The sequence below is a fragment of the Lepidochelys kempii genome, chromosome 9, assembly GCF_965140265.1.
Source record: "Lepidochelys kempii isolate rLepKem1 chromosome 9, rLepKem1.hap2, whole genome shotgun sequence".
Classification (NCBI taxonomy): Eukaryota; Metazoa; Chordata; order Testudines; family Cheloniidae; genus Lepidochelys; species Lepidochelys kempii.
Window position 1 is genome coordinate 73,614,047 of NC_133264.1, and position 16,722 is coordinate 73,630,768.

General features: G+C 35.9%; 1 protein-coding gene across 4 annotated transcripts in view; it reads left to right on the plus strand.

Annotated features, from left to right (window-relative positions):
- Positions 1 to 16,230, plus strand: part of CHM (CHM Rab escort protein) — a 147,495-nt gene extending 131,265 nt beyond the window's left edge. For all 4 annotated transcript variants that reach the window (XM_073360879.1, XM_073360881.1, XM_073360882.1 and 1 more), the window contains 3 exons: positions 1,963 to 2,061; positions 6,341 to 6,510; positions 13,422 to 16,230. In XM_073360879.1, the coding sequence (XP_073216980.1) occupies positions 1,963 to 2,061; positions 6,341 to 6,510; positions 13,422 to 13,628 (476 nt within the window). In that variant the 3' untranslated portion in view covers positions 13,629 to 16,230. The remainder of the gene's footprint in view (positions 1 to 1,962; positions 2,062 to 6,340; positions 6,511 to 13,421) is intronic.
- Positions 16,231 to 16,722: the final 492 nt, after the last annotated feature.

Sequence of the window (16,722 nt, forward strand, 5' to 3'; positions counted from 1 at the left end):
CTCAATTGGGGGGCCATTAGGAGTACAAAATCAAACAAAGACCTACATAAAATCTACTTTAAAATAGATTTTCCCTCGCAGCATCTTTCAGGAGTGATATTTCACCTGACTAAGATTTGCTGTTCAATCCTGGAGGAACGGCAGCTCCATCTGTGGAATTCGGACTTGCAGACTAACATCTGATGACGTCCTTCCCAAATATTCTGTTGGTAATCTCTTTGGGAAGCATAGGGACAAAGCAGTCATTGAAGTCATGGACAAGGGGAAATAGGTCTTGTTTAAAGTGTTGGCTAGCAAGTGTTTTCAAATATAACCTGACGCAATAGTTTAGACAGAACATTATGTAGATACTTAAAAAGAACCTGTTGGGGGTGTGAGCTCTTCTGAAAATCCGGTCCAAAATTATTGGGTTGTGAATATATTTTTGTTGACATCAGTTACTCTAAAAGTTGAAAACTCTGACACAGATCTTTTTACTGGAAGTTTCAGTAAGCTTCAGATGCATGTTCTGATCCATCCTCCACTTTTACAAGCTGGTGTGATGTATTTTTCGTAACTGGAGCAACACCATAGTTGACATTGTGTACAAGTATTTGCATCACTTTTTCTTGTTGCTGCTTTTTTTATGTGGCCACATCCTGATATTGGAAGCCTTTTCTGTAGGTGTAAAATCTCTTCTCTATATCTACCCCATGAATGTCAAATGATATTCTGCTCTCCCAATATACACAGAGAATTTACTGACATGAACATGACATCTGTGAATGTAAACAGGACAGATTACAGTGCACAGATATGTCACATAATCTGAGAGGGAATTTGCCTCTAAAATTAATATTGGCTTCTTTTGGAATGGACAGTGTTTCATGTGCTAGGTAATAATTTGAAAGGACTCCAAGATCATAAAACGAAAGTGGTCTTTTTTTTTTTTTAAAGAGGATAGTTTACAGAGGTGCTGCAACTTGTGGTAGAGTTCTAGCCTTCTATGCAGGCTGATTTGTCTGGTGCCTCTTGCAAGCTCTTTCCTCCTGTAGCCTGTGCTCCTCCCTTCAAACTCCCTGCAGGTTGCTACAGACAGAACTCTTAAGACAATTCTGGATATTAAACTATTATATCAGAAACATATTTAAAGTTGTTTGTCTGCAACTTCCACTCATGCTGGTAAGACTGTTACTCAAGAGGCAAGTTAAACCTATTACAGGCAGTGCTGGGCTAATGATTGTAGTCCCACCTCTTTGTTCAACATGTGACTGAGCTACACATACACCTGCATAGTGAACTACTATCTCGGTATTGCTTTGTTAAGAAAATGATCCAATAGTTTTAAGTTCAGTGTTGAATGGAAACATTGCCTTGGGCTTTAGATTAAATTGCTTGAAAACACATTCACTCTCTGAACTCCTTTTGAGGTTTTGCAGGCAGTTTGCAGGCTATTTTGTTAAGTTTAGGAAAGGGAGGAAATTGGGAGTTAAAGGCTCTCCGGTACAAATACCAATCTGTCTGAATGAAGAGCTTGAAAATTATTCATAAAGATCTAGAAAAGGAAATGTACATGTTGTGTAAGGTAGATTTTTATATGCTGTATAATTTAAGTTTTTAAAAAGCAGATATTAAATGTTTAATTGACTTGCTGTATAAGAATTGGAGAAAGCTAATTTTTTTCACTGTAAGGATCAGACGTGGATAGCAAAGTTACTGGTTCCAGTAATGTTTATAAAAATGTAGCCTACCCTCAAACAGTTTCACTTTGTTTGGGGATCTTTCTCAGAAATTTATCATTACTCTTTAAACTGAACTTCTCTGCTCCAAAAATGCAGCTCTTCTCTTAGTTGAGAGAAGTGACATCTGTTTAGAGAAGTCATTTCTTGGTGCTGGTGTTTTTTTAAAGTTTTTTAAAGTAATCAATATTTGTATGTAAGGGAGTGGTAATAATCATAATCAATCTGTTTCCTCTTCCAACAGACTTGGTCCATTTTACCTGCTCATCAACTAAAACTGCTAAAGAAGATTTAGAGCCTGTTGTACAGAAGCTGTTCTCCCTAAATGCTGAAACAGAGAGGGGTAAGAAAAATAGATGAAAAGTATTATGGAAAAATTTTACAAATATGTTTACCTTTTGAATTTTAACATTTCTTCTATAGACCATCTGAATCCACCATCAAGATGAAAACACAGTGATTTCCGCTTGGTCGGCTGTTTGGGTATCCATGTTCTAAAGTAAAGGAATGGATTCAATATATTTTTAAAAAAATGAGAGAACATAATTAGATAAAGGTCCCTTATCTCTTTCCTTGACTATGATGTAATGGTCTTGGGTAGAGCTTCAGACATGGTTTAGGTCCAGCAGTTCTGAATAAGCAGAATAAGACTGGCTATAAATGTCCAGCAATGAAGAAAGCATGGGAGGCCAGAAAGCATTTTCTGGTGTTTTCATTTCTAACAAATGTTTCCTTACATGGGAAACGTTTGTTCAAAAGCACTTAGACACTACTGCTGAAACATGAATGCAATTACCAATGCATTACTTGTATCCCATCTTTTTCTTATCCTTCCTTATTTCTTATACTGCTGCACATCATTTTAGTATTGGCACTCCCAAGATAAAATAAAATCCCAATAGGCTGACGATTTACTTTTCCAGTCTGATTCCCGAGAGCAGTCAGGGCTGTGTGCTTTTTTTGTGGTGTTCTTTTCCTTTTTCTTATCCTTCCTCTTACATTGTTTCTTGTCTTTCTCATCTTCATCTTTTTCCTCCACTTCTCCTCTTGTTTGCTGTTTGTAACTGCAGTTGTCAAACTCGAAGTTGAAGTGAATTGTACACTTCATCCTGAAGATAATGAGATTTCTAGTCACTGTTATTCCCAGTAATGAGTCCCAAAGCCTTGACCCTATTTCTGAGAAAGCCCTGGTAGATGTTTTCGTGAGCTTCGCCCTTGACATGGACAGCTTCATAGTGCCTGGGGAATTAGCTGTTGAAGAAAGTGGTTGTTGCAAAGAGAGGATTGGTCTCTGAGGTATCTTAAGCCAGTTCAATGAAGGTCCTCAAAAATCAATAGCAGAATTTTGAATTTAACCTTGTATTTTATGTGGAGGCAGTGTGGAGAGTGGAGCAGCAGGGTAAGGTACTCTTGGTGGTTGCTGTGTTCTGAAGGAATTAAAGCTTTTTTTAATGTTGGAGTACTTGTACTCAACTATAGTGAATTGCCTTCTCATAGCAAAACCTTGGAACTTCTTTTGTCAACTGGAGTATTACTTTGTGACCAAACACACAAACTAGCTAGTGAAGTGAGCTGTAGCTCACGAAAGCTTGTGCTCAAATAAATTGGTTAGTCTCTGAGGTGCCACAAGTACTTCTTTTCTTTTAGCTAGTGAAGATCATTCTAATAGCCATTGTTGATAACCTACTAACTTGCAAAATGCTGACTGTGTAGCTAAGGATTCACAGCCTATTTGCCATGTTTTGTGAATAGTTAGTTGATATTTAACTTTTCACTCTTTTCCTGTTTCTTCTCTTTTCCAACTTCAAGGCTCATTGATAAACTTTCTTTTTGATAATAAAAAGAGGGAAAGCTATTATTGCCTTCATCAGAAAGTCTGATTTGGTTTGAGGAGCACATATATCTTCAAAAAATATTTTTTCTTTCTTTTCAGTTTACAGTACAGGCAAATCTCATTTTTACAAAAGGAGAACAGCAGAAGTTGAAAAATCAGGTTTTTGTAAAATTTGAGGAAAATGCATTTACCTACCTATTGGACTTTGGAAGACAGATTTTGGACAAAAAAGGGGGGTTGTAAATACAAGTGTGTAAAATAGGGAGTTACCTGTGTGTTTTATTTCTTTCAATCAGATATTTTGTTACTAATGTGCTCATTCAGTTAAAGCCCACAAAGTTGTATGCTAGAGAGCTAAGCTTAAACATATCTGTAGCTTGCATTTTAAAAAGCAGTGTTGTATGCCTCTTAGAGTATCAAATGGTAAATAAATGATTAGCCTGCAGTTCAGTGTCTTTTTTTACATTAATCTTAATGTTTAAAGTGATCCATTTTTGAAATGATGTATTATTTAGAACCTGACTGAAATTCTTCTATAAGAACTCTGATCAGAAGGGGTCCTCAGGTGCACTGAGGCACTGAAAAGCTAGTTTTCACTGACACATAGGCCTTTTTATCATCAGGATGAGGTAGTGGTCGTATTTTAATTAAAATGTCAGAACAAATACTGTTGGAGTTATTGAAAATGAATCACTAGATAAAGGGAGCACTGGGCCATGGCAGGTCAAAGAGGGAAAGTCACCTGGAGAAGAGAACTCCATTTATTTTCCTGCCTAAATAAGGAAGAAGTAACTTTTATGAGCAGTATGAACTTTTTAATATATTAAAATGCATCTTGTTCTGTATTAAGGTTCATGCTTTCACAGGCTGATGGATTTAATTTGTTTTCAAATTATTCAGTAGGGTTAACACCTATTTTTTAAAATATATTGTTTGATAGTCATAAAAAATAGATGCTGATGGAATAATATAGGTTTATCCTTATGTTCTTGCTGTTTTGTTTACAGTACTATGTTGCTTATGTTTTTCTGAATGTCAGCATTATCTGGCAGGACAGTTGGTTCTTTGAAAAAGAATAAATCTAACATTATTTTATAAGGAGTAAAGTTTTATGCAGGATGATAATGCTGGCAGCAATTATTATAGAGGATGTAGAATACCAAAAAGGGACAGAATGAATTTGCCAAACAAAATAACATCTAAAAAATCTCAGTATCAGTATTATATATTCTGGTTTTGCATTGCTGCACTATCGAAATCAGCTACCCCCGTCTTCAAAGATGTGTTGCTGGATTTGTGCAGGTTGACAAACCATATACTGAGTAACAGGAACAAGATACAGATAGTGGAATGAGGAAGAATTAGTTTATGGTAGTTTCTCGTGCATTAAGAATAACGTGCACTCTTTGATAAGCAGACATAAATAGACATTCACCTTTGGTTTCCATTTAACGACACAACAAAAAAGACAAAAATAGAATGACTAAGCTATCTGATTTGGAGTATTTATTATTTTTGTTGTTCTCCATTATCCATGGTGGTTGTAGTTTATTTTCTGTATTTGTTCCCAATTCTTTCATAAGAACTCCCTTTTGTTTTGGGAGTTAGGCACCTTATTTCTGTAGGTCCCTTTTAAAAATCTCACCCTTTATGGTTTGTCAAACACTCTCTTTTATCCTCTGAAAGAGGCTGTATAACTGCTAAGTCATTGTTAAATGGGAAATGACAAAATAAAATGTATATTTTGAAGCAACATTTGAGATGGACACTGTTGCTTGATAGCAGCAGGTTGTTATACAGAGGACCTGTGTTCAGGAACAAATTCCATGCTCTCATTCCCCTGGTCAGTGGACACAAATGGGGTAAGGTGAAAAGGCACTTGGGAGCCAAATTCAGAGCTTCTACAAGCATGTATATTTCCTATGTAAATCACTGAATGAAACTCATCAGTGATATGTCTTTATCAGTTGGTCAAAACAATAGGTCTAAATGGAAAAGCAGCGTAATTTGCATTTATTTGGCATTTGGTTGATGTACAAAACAAGTGTAACGGTCATACATACTGAAGGGATGGAAAAGGGAAGTGAAACAGAAAAAGCAACTAAGAGGTGGTTATAAGGTCAGATGAAATAAGGGGGTGGCTAGATAGACTGTTTTACTACTTACACCTGTCTTGTGATGTACCATGTCATATCAATGTAAAATTTGGCTTTTGGTTTTTAGGCATAGGAGAATGTACAGTCCATAACTACACTTCTTTTCCCACAGAGAAGCCCTTTTCTAAACCAGTCATGGAAAAACATTTAATGTGATTTGTTCTTGAAATTAAAAAGGGAACACTGAGGGTAATACCAGTTAGTGAAAAGGGTTGGAAAATGTATTGAACGTCAAAATCCACAACCCCAGAATGAGGTGGTCAGTTTAGCACATACTGTAATAGGACCCTGCTGGGGTCTATCAGGAGCAATATAAGGCTTGTTGGATGCAAATTAACTTAATTTTTTTACTTTAACACTGAAAACTTTATTCAAAAGTTAAAAATTGTAATAATCCAGCAAGATTTAAAATGTTAATTGGCGAATTAGGAAATTTCTTTCTTGAAACCTTAGAATAAGAATGCATTAAAAGTACTATCAGTATGCTTTAGTGCCTTTTAAAATGTATATATTTATACTCTATTACAGCAATTTCATGCTAATAACTGAATTGACTGTTTTATTATTCTGAATTATACAAGTCTCTTATTATATTTGAATGCTGGTCACTGAAAATATTTCTTGACATTTAGAGTCCGAAAATGGAGGAGGACTGGAAAAGCCCAGAGTCCTGTGGGCAGTATACTTCAACATGAGAGATTCTTCAGGCATTGACAGGAATTCATATGACTGTTTACCCTCAAACGTCTATGTCTGTTCTGGGCCAGATTGTGCATTAGGAAATGACTATGCTGTCAAACAGGTAAGGGAACTCCTGTTTTTCAACTTTGTGGTTGAAGAGCTTTCAGTTTAAAGACCTCAGCTGGTGCTGAGTATAAAACAGTTCGTTATAAAACAGAGCAGAGTGCATTGGCAATATAGCTGTAATGTGCTTCATAGAACTGGTGACTGTTGAGAAATTTTTTGGAAGAGAAGAAGTTGAAAATTTGAGGCTCATAGAGAAGTCAGCTAATAAGATGCAATATGGAAGACTTGAAAGTAGGAGTGGGATAAAAAGAAAGGGATCATTAGAAGACACTGTGGTGGAACACTGGGTTATAACAGAAGATAGGGGCATAATTTAGACATGGACAGAGCTCTGATGTGAATTGACAATAGAGGGAAAGTTAAAACTTAATGGGGGTGGTGAAGGGAAGTTATAGAATCAAGGCAGCAGACATAACTGAAAAGGATGATCCTTGTACAGTATCAAGATTTTTGGCTATATTACAGGTGAAAGATGGGAAGACCAAAGAACACAGGATAGATTTAATCACATAGGAAATAACCAGAGAACAGGCAATTTTTTGGCAGTGGGGATAAAGAGAATAAGGTGAATTCTGGTGTCTTTGTAGAGAAGAAAGCAACACTAACCAAGAAAAGCCAGAAAAATTAAAAGTAGAGTTCACACTGCAGAGTAAATTTTCAAAGTACAATGGAATGTAATCATGCAACTTCTGTTTGCGTTATGAAAAGCTATAAGACAGCGATGCTCAACTGAAGACATGGCCTCCCAATGCTTTGGAGAAGACCAAAAAAAAGTTACTTGCCTATCAGAGCAGCAGAGAGGTGTGGAAATAACCTTAACTATGGGTGGAATAAACAGCAGCCCAATCATCCAGGCTGCAGGTAGGATGCCCCTCCAGTACTACTATATCACCTAGTTCATCTTTGTCTGCGCTCCCTACTACTGTGCAGCAGAGGAAGAATGGATCTTACTGTGTCCAGGCCCTGACTCACCCAAAAAAAAGACCCTCAGAGGTGTCTCTTCTTTGCTGTTCCCTTCAAGCATCCACCCTAGTAAGATCTGTTGGCAGTTCAGACCTATATACTGCACTTATCACCATGTTATGAGTGCTTTCAATGCTAGCACACATGAACTCTTTTTACACCTACATAATGTTAAGTGACTATAGTATTTTTTAAAAGTTGAGGGTTTTTTAAGTGGCTCTGGCCAGAGAACATGAGTGGAAAACTTTTATCCAGCTGCAGTTTTTTATGGCCAAGCATAAACTCCTTAAAATAGGGTTTTATAATGGAATGGGTGACACAGCCTGAACTGTAGTGTCAGAACAGTATAATTAAGGGCTAATAGTATCCTTCACTTTGTTTTACAAGGCAATAATTTGCTTCCCAAGATGATAAACTATGAGGATAAAGGATTATACAGAGAGAAATAGTGAAAAACATTAGGGTAGCACTGTTACATTGTCAATGATTTGTTTAAAAGATCATTTTAAACTGTTTTACCATTTTAAACTGAGTGCAAATTAAAAGCTGCTTAAATTACATTTAAAAGTTAATTTTGGGCATATTTACAGTACACTTTTTACCCAGTGATGAGCTGTGGTATACCATGTTCACACCATTCTGTCCACACCCTCTTATCCACCACCTTTTCTAGGACCATCATTGTTTTCCCCTCAATTTCATTTCAATATGAGTGATATTACTGTAAATGGAAGCTACTCCTGTTCTTTAAATTTAAAAATTCAGATTGTTGTTGTTTCTCTATATGGCTCTGAAATGACTGCAGCTAAAATTATGTATTCTCTTCTGGGCAAGTGACCACTGAAAAAGCTATTTGTAAACTGCATTGAGCTCAGAGGAAGAGCCGAAGAAATGACCAGGAGCTGGAGGGGTTGATTTAGGGAAATAATATATTCAGTTTACCTAAGCAATGACTAGCTTTCAGTGGAACATAGTTCGCAAATACAAAAAGGATTTAAACAGCAAGGAGAGAGAGGAACATTTTAGTATGAAACACAGGGATGTTACTAGAAATAGTAATGGGATTAAATTAAGACTGGGAAAATGTAGGCTGAACATAAGGCAGACTTCCTTAAAATGAGGCTATGGATTAATCTTCCTAGGAATGTGGTGGAAGTTCCCTCACTTAGGATACTTTTAAACTGCATAGGACAAAAACCACTAGAAAATTTACTGTAGGGAACATGCTATATTAGCATGGTGATGATCTGGATGATCTCTCTCTAACATAGGTGATTGATTCCATGTTTGCTCTTAGTGTTGCTTTCCATGAGTTCCACTTGCACTACTTTTGAGGATTACCAGTTCTTGTGAATCTTGTGGTCTGATTTTTGTATAACTAGTAGTATGGTCTATAGGACAGTACCACAGTTTCTTTGCAGATGATTTTACTGCCAAAAATCCAGTAAACAGGCTATTTAACCTCAATTTTAATTGGTTAATTTTCTAGTGTATCATATTGGGTTTTAATCTGATGTGATGTTTTAATTTCCTCTGGGATAAGGCTAAAGAGAGGAATTAGTGCTATTTGGAGCTCTCTCTAAAGACAACAGGAGCTCTGAGTTTAAATCAAGGGCAGAATTTGGCTCCCAAATGTATTTGTTCAACAGCATAACCTGTTTATAGATGAATTATAATGTAGTACGTCAGTGTATTGGTTGAATTCAAGGTTTCATATTTAGTATAATATACCTGCACTGTATTTAAAATGTGTAAGATATTATTCATCTCAAGTTAATAGTATGCACTAAAGATCCTGTCAACATTTGTGGCATTGCATGCCTTTTCCCCATTATCTGGTGGTATTTGGAAGTATTGAGATTTATGAAATGTATTGGCCATTTTGTATTTCATCCGATTGTTAGTTCAACAGGATTCTGTATACGTGTTAAATAGAAAGGGGTTATATGGCTTCTGTGCAAGCTATTAAAGGTAGATGTCCAGAATACAGAAAAACACTATAAAGTACATTGTCATTTTAATTTTTTTTTAAAACAGTGTAATGGTTGTTAAACTACAATATCTCTGTAGATTTCAGAGTAGCAGCCGTGTTAGTCTGTATTCGCAAAAAGAAAAGGAGTACTTGTGGCACCTTAGAGACTAATCAATTTATTTGAGCATAAGCTTTCGTGAGCTACAGCTTACTTCATCGGATGCATTCAGTGGAATATCTCTGTAGTTTCTCTACACAATAGTGTATGGCGCTTAACTTAGCGTTCCAGTCTGTAAATTTCTGTTACCTGTAACCACTAAATATCAAAGAAACTATTTACTATATATCAGTTACTTACCATGAATACCAAAGTGTTATAATGAAGAGGCTGTTAAATTATTGTTGGTTATTCTGCATGATTTCAACGGAATACGGTTAACTTTTAATTGGTAGACGTGAAAGCACTCTGTACTATTGTTCAATTACAATCAAAGTCATGCTGTCCTACGTAGCATACTGAGAAATGCTGTCCATGTTCAATCTCATAATTATCTGACCAAGTTTTGGAGTGGGTATTTGCTGGCTAATTTGATACTGACTATCAAAGGCAGATGCACTGCAAATGTTGGTCTGTTTTAGATGGTGCTTTTCTTTAAATGTAAGATGCCATTGCATTTTCTTCATCATAGCAATGTCACCAGAGTAACTGTTGATAAAATTTTGCTGTGGGTTAAAATAGAAATGTTGGGGATTTTTTTCTTACATTATCTTTAAAATTTTCCTTTGAGACTTGATATAAAGAGTTGGGGCCTTTTTTTCTTTCTTCCCCCAATCAAAAAATCAATTTGGCTGATTTTCAAATTGAAAAGGCATGGTTTGTATTGTAAAATAGAATTTGTGTATTAGATATGCTATATTCCTGATTGGGAACTGAAAACAGTTTTGAAAGAGGAGAAAAAATGTAAATTAGGGAAACCAGAATTTTACAAAGATAGGGAAATGAGTCTGTGTCACTTCGATAGAAGCTTACTAATGGAATCCTTCATCCTCGGAATCTCAGTTCAAATTCATTGGTGGTCAGAGATGAGTGAAGTTCATCATTAGAATACTCTTTGGTTAATGTGAACTTGTTAAGCTCAGAACAGTTCCTGAGTGGACAGGCACCCCCACCACAAAACCCACGTCTGCAATTGGTACTAATTGACCTCATTGTTGGCCAGTGCAAATGCCAGTGATTGGATGGGCACAGAAACTAAGTTTATCCTCTAATCTCTTGAAGTGATACCTCCACGTCAGGATGAGGTATATTGAAAGGAGAGACTGGGGGAATCTTCTGTTGCCGCTGTCCATGCTGTATCTGTTCTGTGAATAAATAGACCCATTCAGTCTCCATTTCCAAGCTGAAAATCCAGCTCCTTTGAGTACCCCTAATTTCACACGTGGAGGTGGGAAGTGGGAGTGGAGAGTACAAATCTCATCTCATTTCAGACTTTATTTAGACCCTGATCCTGCAAAGAGATGCACTCAGGTGGATCCCTGTGCTCTTGTAGAGTCCCATTGACTTCTGTGGGGCTGTGTACTAGTTCCAGATCCACTTGCCTTAGAGTGTAAGCTCTTAGGGACAGGAAACTTGTCTTCAGTTTGTCTGTACAGTGGGTATCATTTGGTGTTCTCTACGTAATAATCCCCAAACTGTAAGACTCCTTAGCTCTCCTTGTAAATCAGAATCATTAAATGGCCTATAAAAGGAGATTGCTTAATTTGGGAAAAGCTGTTTAAATTGAATAAGGTAAGTAATGACACCTTTACATAGCTATGGCTATCCGGGATTTTGCCTCTGGTCCCCGAGATCTTGAATCTATGCAAAATGTATGATTTGCAGGAATTATTGTTCCTTTGCAGTTCCATGCTTACCCAGAATGTAGTGTATTTACAGTTGTACTCCATGCATTATAATAGCATCTGTCCTGATTCGTCCTACAGTAAGCATTTTTTTAACATAAATCACTGTGACAGTCGCCAGCTTAACACTGGTTTCAGAGTAACAGCCGTGTTAGTCTGTATTCGCAAAAAGAAAAGGAGTACTTGTGGCACCTTAGAGACTAACCAATTTATTTGAGCATGAGCTTTCGTGAGCTACAGCTCACTTCATCGGATGCATACCGTGGAAACTGCAGCAGACTTTATATATACACAGAGAATATGAAACAATACCTCCTCCCACCCCACTGTCCTGCTGGTAATAGCTTATCTAAAGTGATCATCAGGTTGGGCCATTTCCAGCACAAATCCAGGTTTTCTCACCCTCCACCCCCCCACACAAATTCACTCTCCTGCTGGTGATAGCCCATCCAAAGTGACAACTCTTTACACAATGTGCATGATAATCAAGTTGGGCTATTTCCTGCACAAATCCAGGTTTTCTCACATCCCCCCCACCCCCATACACACACAAACTCACTCTCCTGCTGGTAATAGCTCATCCAAACTGACCACTCTCCAAGTTTAAATCCAAGTTAAACCAGAACATCTGGGGGGGGGGGGTAGGAAAAAACAAGAGGAAATAGGCTACCTTGCATAATGACTTAGCCACTCCCAGTCTCTATTTAAGCCTAAATTAATAGTATCCAATTTGCAAATGAATTCCAATTCAGCAGTTTCTCGCTGGAGTCTGGATTTGAAGTTTTTTTTTTTAAGATAGCGACCTTCATGTCTGTGATTGCGTGACCAGAGAGATTGAAGTGTTCTCCGACTGGTTTATGAATGTTATAATTCTTGACATCTGATTTGTGTCCACCTGGATTTGTGCAGGAAATAGCTCAACTTGATTATCATGCACATTGTGTAAAGAGTTGTCACTTTGGATGGGCTATCACCAGCAGGAGAGTGAATTTGTGTGGGGGGGTGGAGGGTGAGAAAACCTGGATTTGTGCTGGAAATGGCCCAACCTGATGATCACTTTAGATAAGCTATTACCAGCAGGACAGTGGGGTGGGAGGAGGTATTGTTTCATATTCTCTGTGTATATATAAAGTCTGCTGCAGTTTCCACGGTATGCATCCGATGAAGTGAGCTGTAGCTCACGAAAGCTCATGCTCAAATAAATTGGTTAGTCTCTAAGGTGCCACAAGTACTCCTTTTCTTTCAGCTTAACACTGTCACTTTTAAGTGCTTAATTACTGAACCTTAACAGTGTCTGGAATAAATTATTTAATGAAATCAATGTGTTACTTCTTATAGCTACTTTATTCTTATTCAGATATAATGTATTATGTATATAGACACCTTTTTCAGAGAAGTGGTCTGTGTGTTTGGGTACACATGCGTGCAAACACAAACTTTATAGCTATATAAGCATTTATAACTGGTTTTGTAAAATATAAAAATAAATCATGCAAAAATACATATACATTTGTCAACAAAAATAGTACATTTTACAGGAATAGTAATGAATATTGAGCTATGCCTTTAATGAGAAAAACATCAGTAGTAAATACTACATACAAGCAATACAGCTATGATTTTTTTGCGGTTTTTAATTTAAAAAGGAGGTATTTCGGGGATAGATGATCTATGTTAAATGTTAACATTTTAATGGCTCCAATGGCCCTGTGAAGTTTATACCTTCTGAGAGGGAAGAGATTACTTCCTTCCTTTGCCGCTTCTGTTGTTGAACTGGAACCACGTGTGTCTTCTCAATGGAAAAAGATTCATACATTTTTGTAAATGAAAGCTACATTTGCAGTATACTGTAGAATGCACCAACAATTGCTGAGAAACTCTAAAAACTACAGAATCTGACCAATCTGAATTGGTTTTCTTTCAGATTTTGATCTGTTTTTAGTAATTCTGTCAAATGATCATTATAGTTTTTTGCAATGATAGAATTTTAATCTTAAATATCAGTAAAATATTTCTGCAATATATTAAACCTCAACCTAAAGTTAACTTTTTGTGTTTTCCTTGAATAGGCTGAGACACTTTTTCAAGAAATGTTTCCTAAGGAGGAATTCTGTCCACCACCACCAAATCCAGAAGATATTATCTATGATGGAGATGGGACTCAGCCAGAAGACCCTGGATTCAGTAGTTCATCCAATGCAAAAACAGAGCCCTCGCCTGAGGAAAGCAGTGATGGAGATAGCTGTAAAGTTTCAGAAGAACATCATGAAGAATAGAACGTACTGAGATTGAACCCAGTATTACTATCATTTCAGTGAAAGAGTTTGACTGACCTGGTGGTGGGGGAGTACAAACAGTTGTATTTATTATATATGATCTCCTTACTTAGGCTGAATAAGTATCTTACTCTTTAAGTAGCCTCATTTGATTTCGGTGAGACCGCTTATAATTGAGTAATACTCAACCTGTCAGAGAGCTGGATCCAGAATCATAAAATAAAACATTTCGTTTTCAAATCTGATTTTAATTTCCTTGAGAAGACTTTGGTTTTTAGTAATGATTCCTCCACCTTACAAACAGAGACACACTTGAAGATTATCAATAGCAACAAAACTTGTGAGTTAGTTAAATATAATTGACAATGGGACAAATCATCCGCTGATGTAAATTGTAATTGCTAAATTGACTTCAGTTTACACCAGTTGAGGATCTGCCCCAAAATCTTTCCCTCCAAATTGCATATAAGGAGGGAACATTAGACAGTATTGACAGTTCTAGGGTGTTCAAGCAGATGGACTTGTATCAGCAAACATAAAAGTTTTTCATTTGAATGCTGCTTTTAGAATAGCTAATATCACATTTACTTTGCTTATGAAAAATATTCTATACTAGTTTTTGAAATTGGTGTCATAAGTTCATTATTCATAGTAAGCAGAAATAAACTGTATGTAATAAATATACTGGTCTCAATTGAAACCATGTATAGTAGGACTTAAAACATTATAAACATTTAATACACTCCTTTTTTGATTGGTGTCATGAATTTAACTATATTTGCCAGTGACTTTCACAGTCTAGTCAGGAAGAAAATATAATTACTGCTGGATTTGTTTACATAATTAAGAACTACCAGAAATAAGCATGTTTTGAGTCCCTGTAAATATTTTGTTTAAACAAGATTAAGGCCCCAAACTTGCACATACATAAGGATTTGCAGGACGAGGGTCTGAAAAATTTAAATAGTTAAAATAGAAAATTTTGGCCATAGTTTTGGAGGGAAAATGTTGGACTGGTTATAATTACAATTGTCTTCATCCCAGATAATGCATCTAAAAGTCGTGAGATAGCTGTAAATTATGCATTTTGTAATGATAAATCATAAAGCATATTTATACAAGAGAATTTGTAAATGTATTTATAAACTTGGTTTGTGTACAGAATTACAAAACCAGAAAAATCTTGAAAAGGTTAATGATAGTAAATAGGCTCTCACCTCTCTTCTAAATAATATTTTGAAATTATACACTCTAGCTAAAGAAAGAAATAAGTACATATGGACTTTTAATTACAAAAAACTGAAATTTGAGTGGTGGAAGTTTTACCATAAAATCTAAAAAATTACCTGAAGTCAAATATATATAGTATAAATCACCAATATTTATACATATACATGGTGAACAAATGTTGATGACGGTCAGAGTTTAAACTGCTACATAAGCTTAGATATGATTATACCATTATACAGCAAATTATAGTACTGTTTTTTTAATACCGTACATCAATACAAATAATGCCATCAAATAATTGATGTCTGGTATTGACTGAAATTATTGACACAGCTAGGATTTTCTACAGTTTTTCAGTAAATGTGCCTGCCTTGGAGATGGCTTTGTGCCATAAAGGTCGATTTATTTATTTTTTTACAACACAGCTAACACAATGTAGAACATTATTTTCTGTCATGCATCATCATACAATATCCAAATTGCATTTATTAAATGTGTGTTAATGTTTACATTCTGTCACATTTGTTTCTGCTAGATAGGCATCGTGCTGTGTAATCTTAAAGTCCTCAGAAAAAATGTAGATGAAATCCATTTTGATTGCTAAATAATAGTGATCTTTGGTATGCTTGCAATTAAGCAGCTAATTACAGATGGTAACAAATTGCCTGCCTGCCTGCCTTTTCATTCTCAGCTACCATTGCTGTGTATATACCAAAAAGCATGAATGTAGGTTAATTATAGTTAACATCTACAGATCTGTAAAGGAACTAAGACAAGAACCTGGTTTCTATTTGCCTTTCAGTAACAGGAATCATGTTTGAGTTTTCATCTTTTCTGTTTACAAGGAAATTACATTTGTTGTTTTAAAATTAAAGGTTTGCTTGCACATGCATTTCTTTCTGTATTTTCTTTCAGTTGTGCAAGAAAAGCACTTTACTGCTAGCTTCTAAACTTTTGCTGTACTGTTTGTTAATGTCAGTTTATTGTCACATTGCTATTTGTAATGTGATTAAAATTTACGTACATCCCAAGAAATTTACTTAATAATATATATTTAATAAATATATTTCATGCATTCATGTCAATGTAAAGTAAAAGGTTTGTAATGTTACACATTTGATTTTTAGATCAAACAAGGGCTGTGCAACTTACAAGTCATAAACTATGATTTTCCACTACATTGATTGGCTAAAAACTCTTTTCATGTCGTCTTCATATAGTGAATGAAATCTTAAATGTTTTTTCCTGTGGTAGTTGAGTACCCAATAGCTCACTTGGAATAGGAATAGACGAGACTGTTGATCTTTTATTATATGGAAATCATGTATTGAACTGTGGTTTGTTCTCAAATTAAATGATTTAAGCCTACAAAGTGAGGGTTAGGTTTATTTGAAGTAGTTTTTACGGCTTGTCAGACAGGACGTATTCAAAAGATAACATGACTTTTTAAGAACCAGCAATTTATCTATGGGATTATTAATAAATCAAGTTAAAGAAAGATAAGGTTAATTGAATTTTTAAACAAGTGGCTGTATTATCCTTCAAGCACCTTGGAGCTCATACAATATTCACACCTTTTTTTCTAACAAGTGCTTTGATATGTTTGAATTCCTTTTTTAATGAGTACTTTCTTTTTAACTTTGGTTAATTGGATTAACCCTTAATATTCAAACATGCAATTTGATGCCACTTTTCCTTCCTGATGTTGTATTGCTTGATCTCTGACAGCAATCAGTTACCCTTTCCTGGGAAGTATTTTCCGCCAAGAAGCTGCTGTGTCTGCTTTTTTTGGTGATGATGATGCTTAGGGCCATTTGACAGGTAATCATTAGAACTTGGATCTTTGCAGACTATGGGGTCTTTC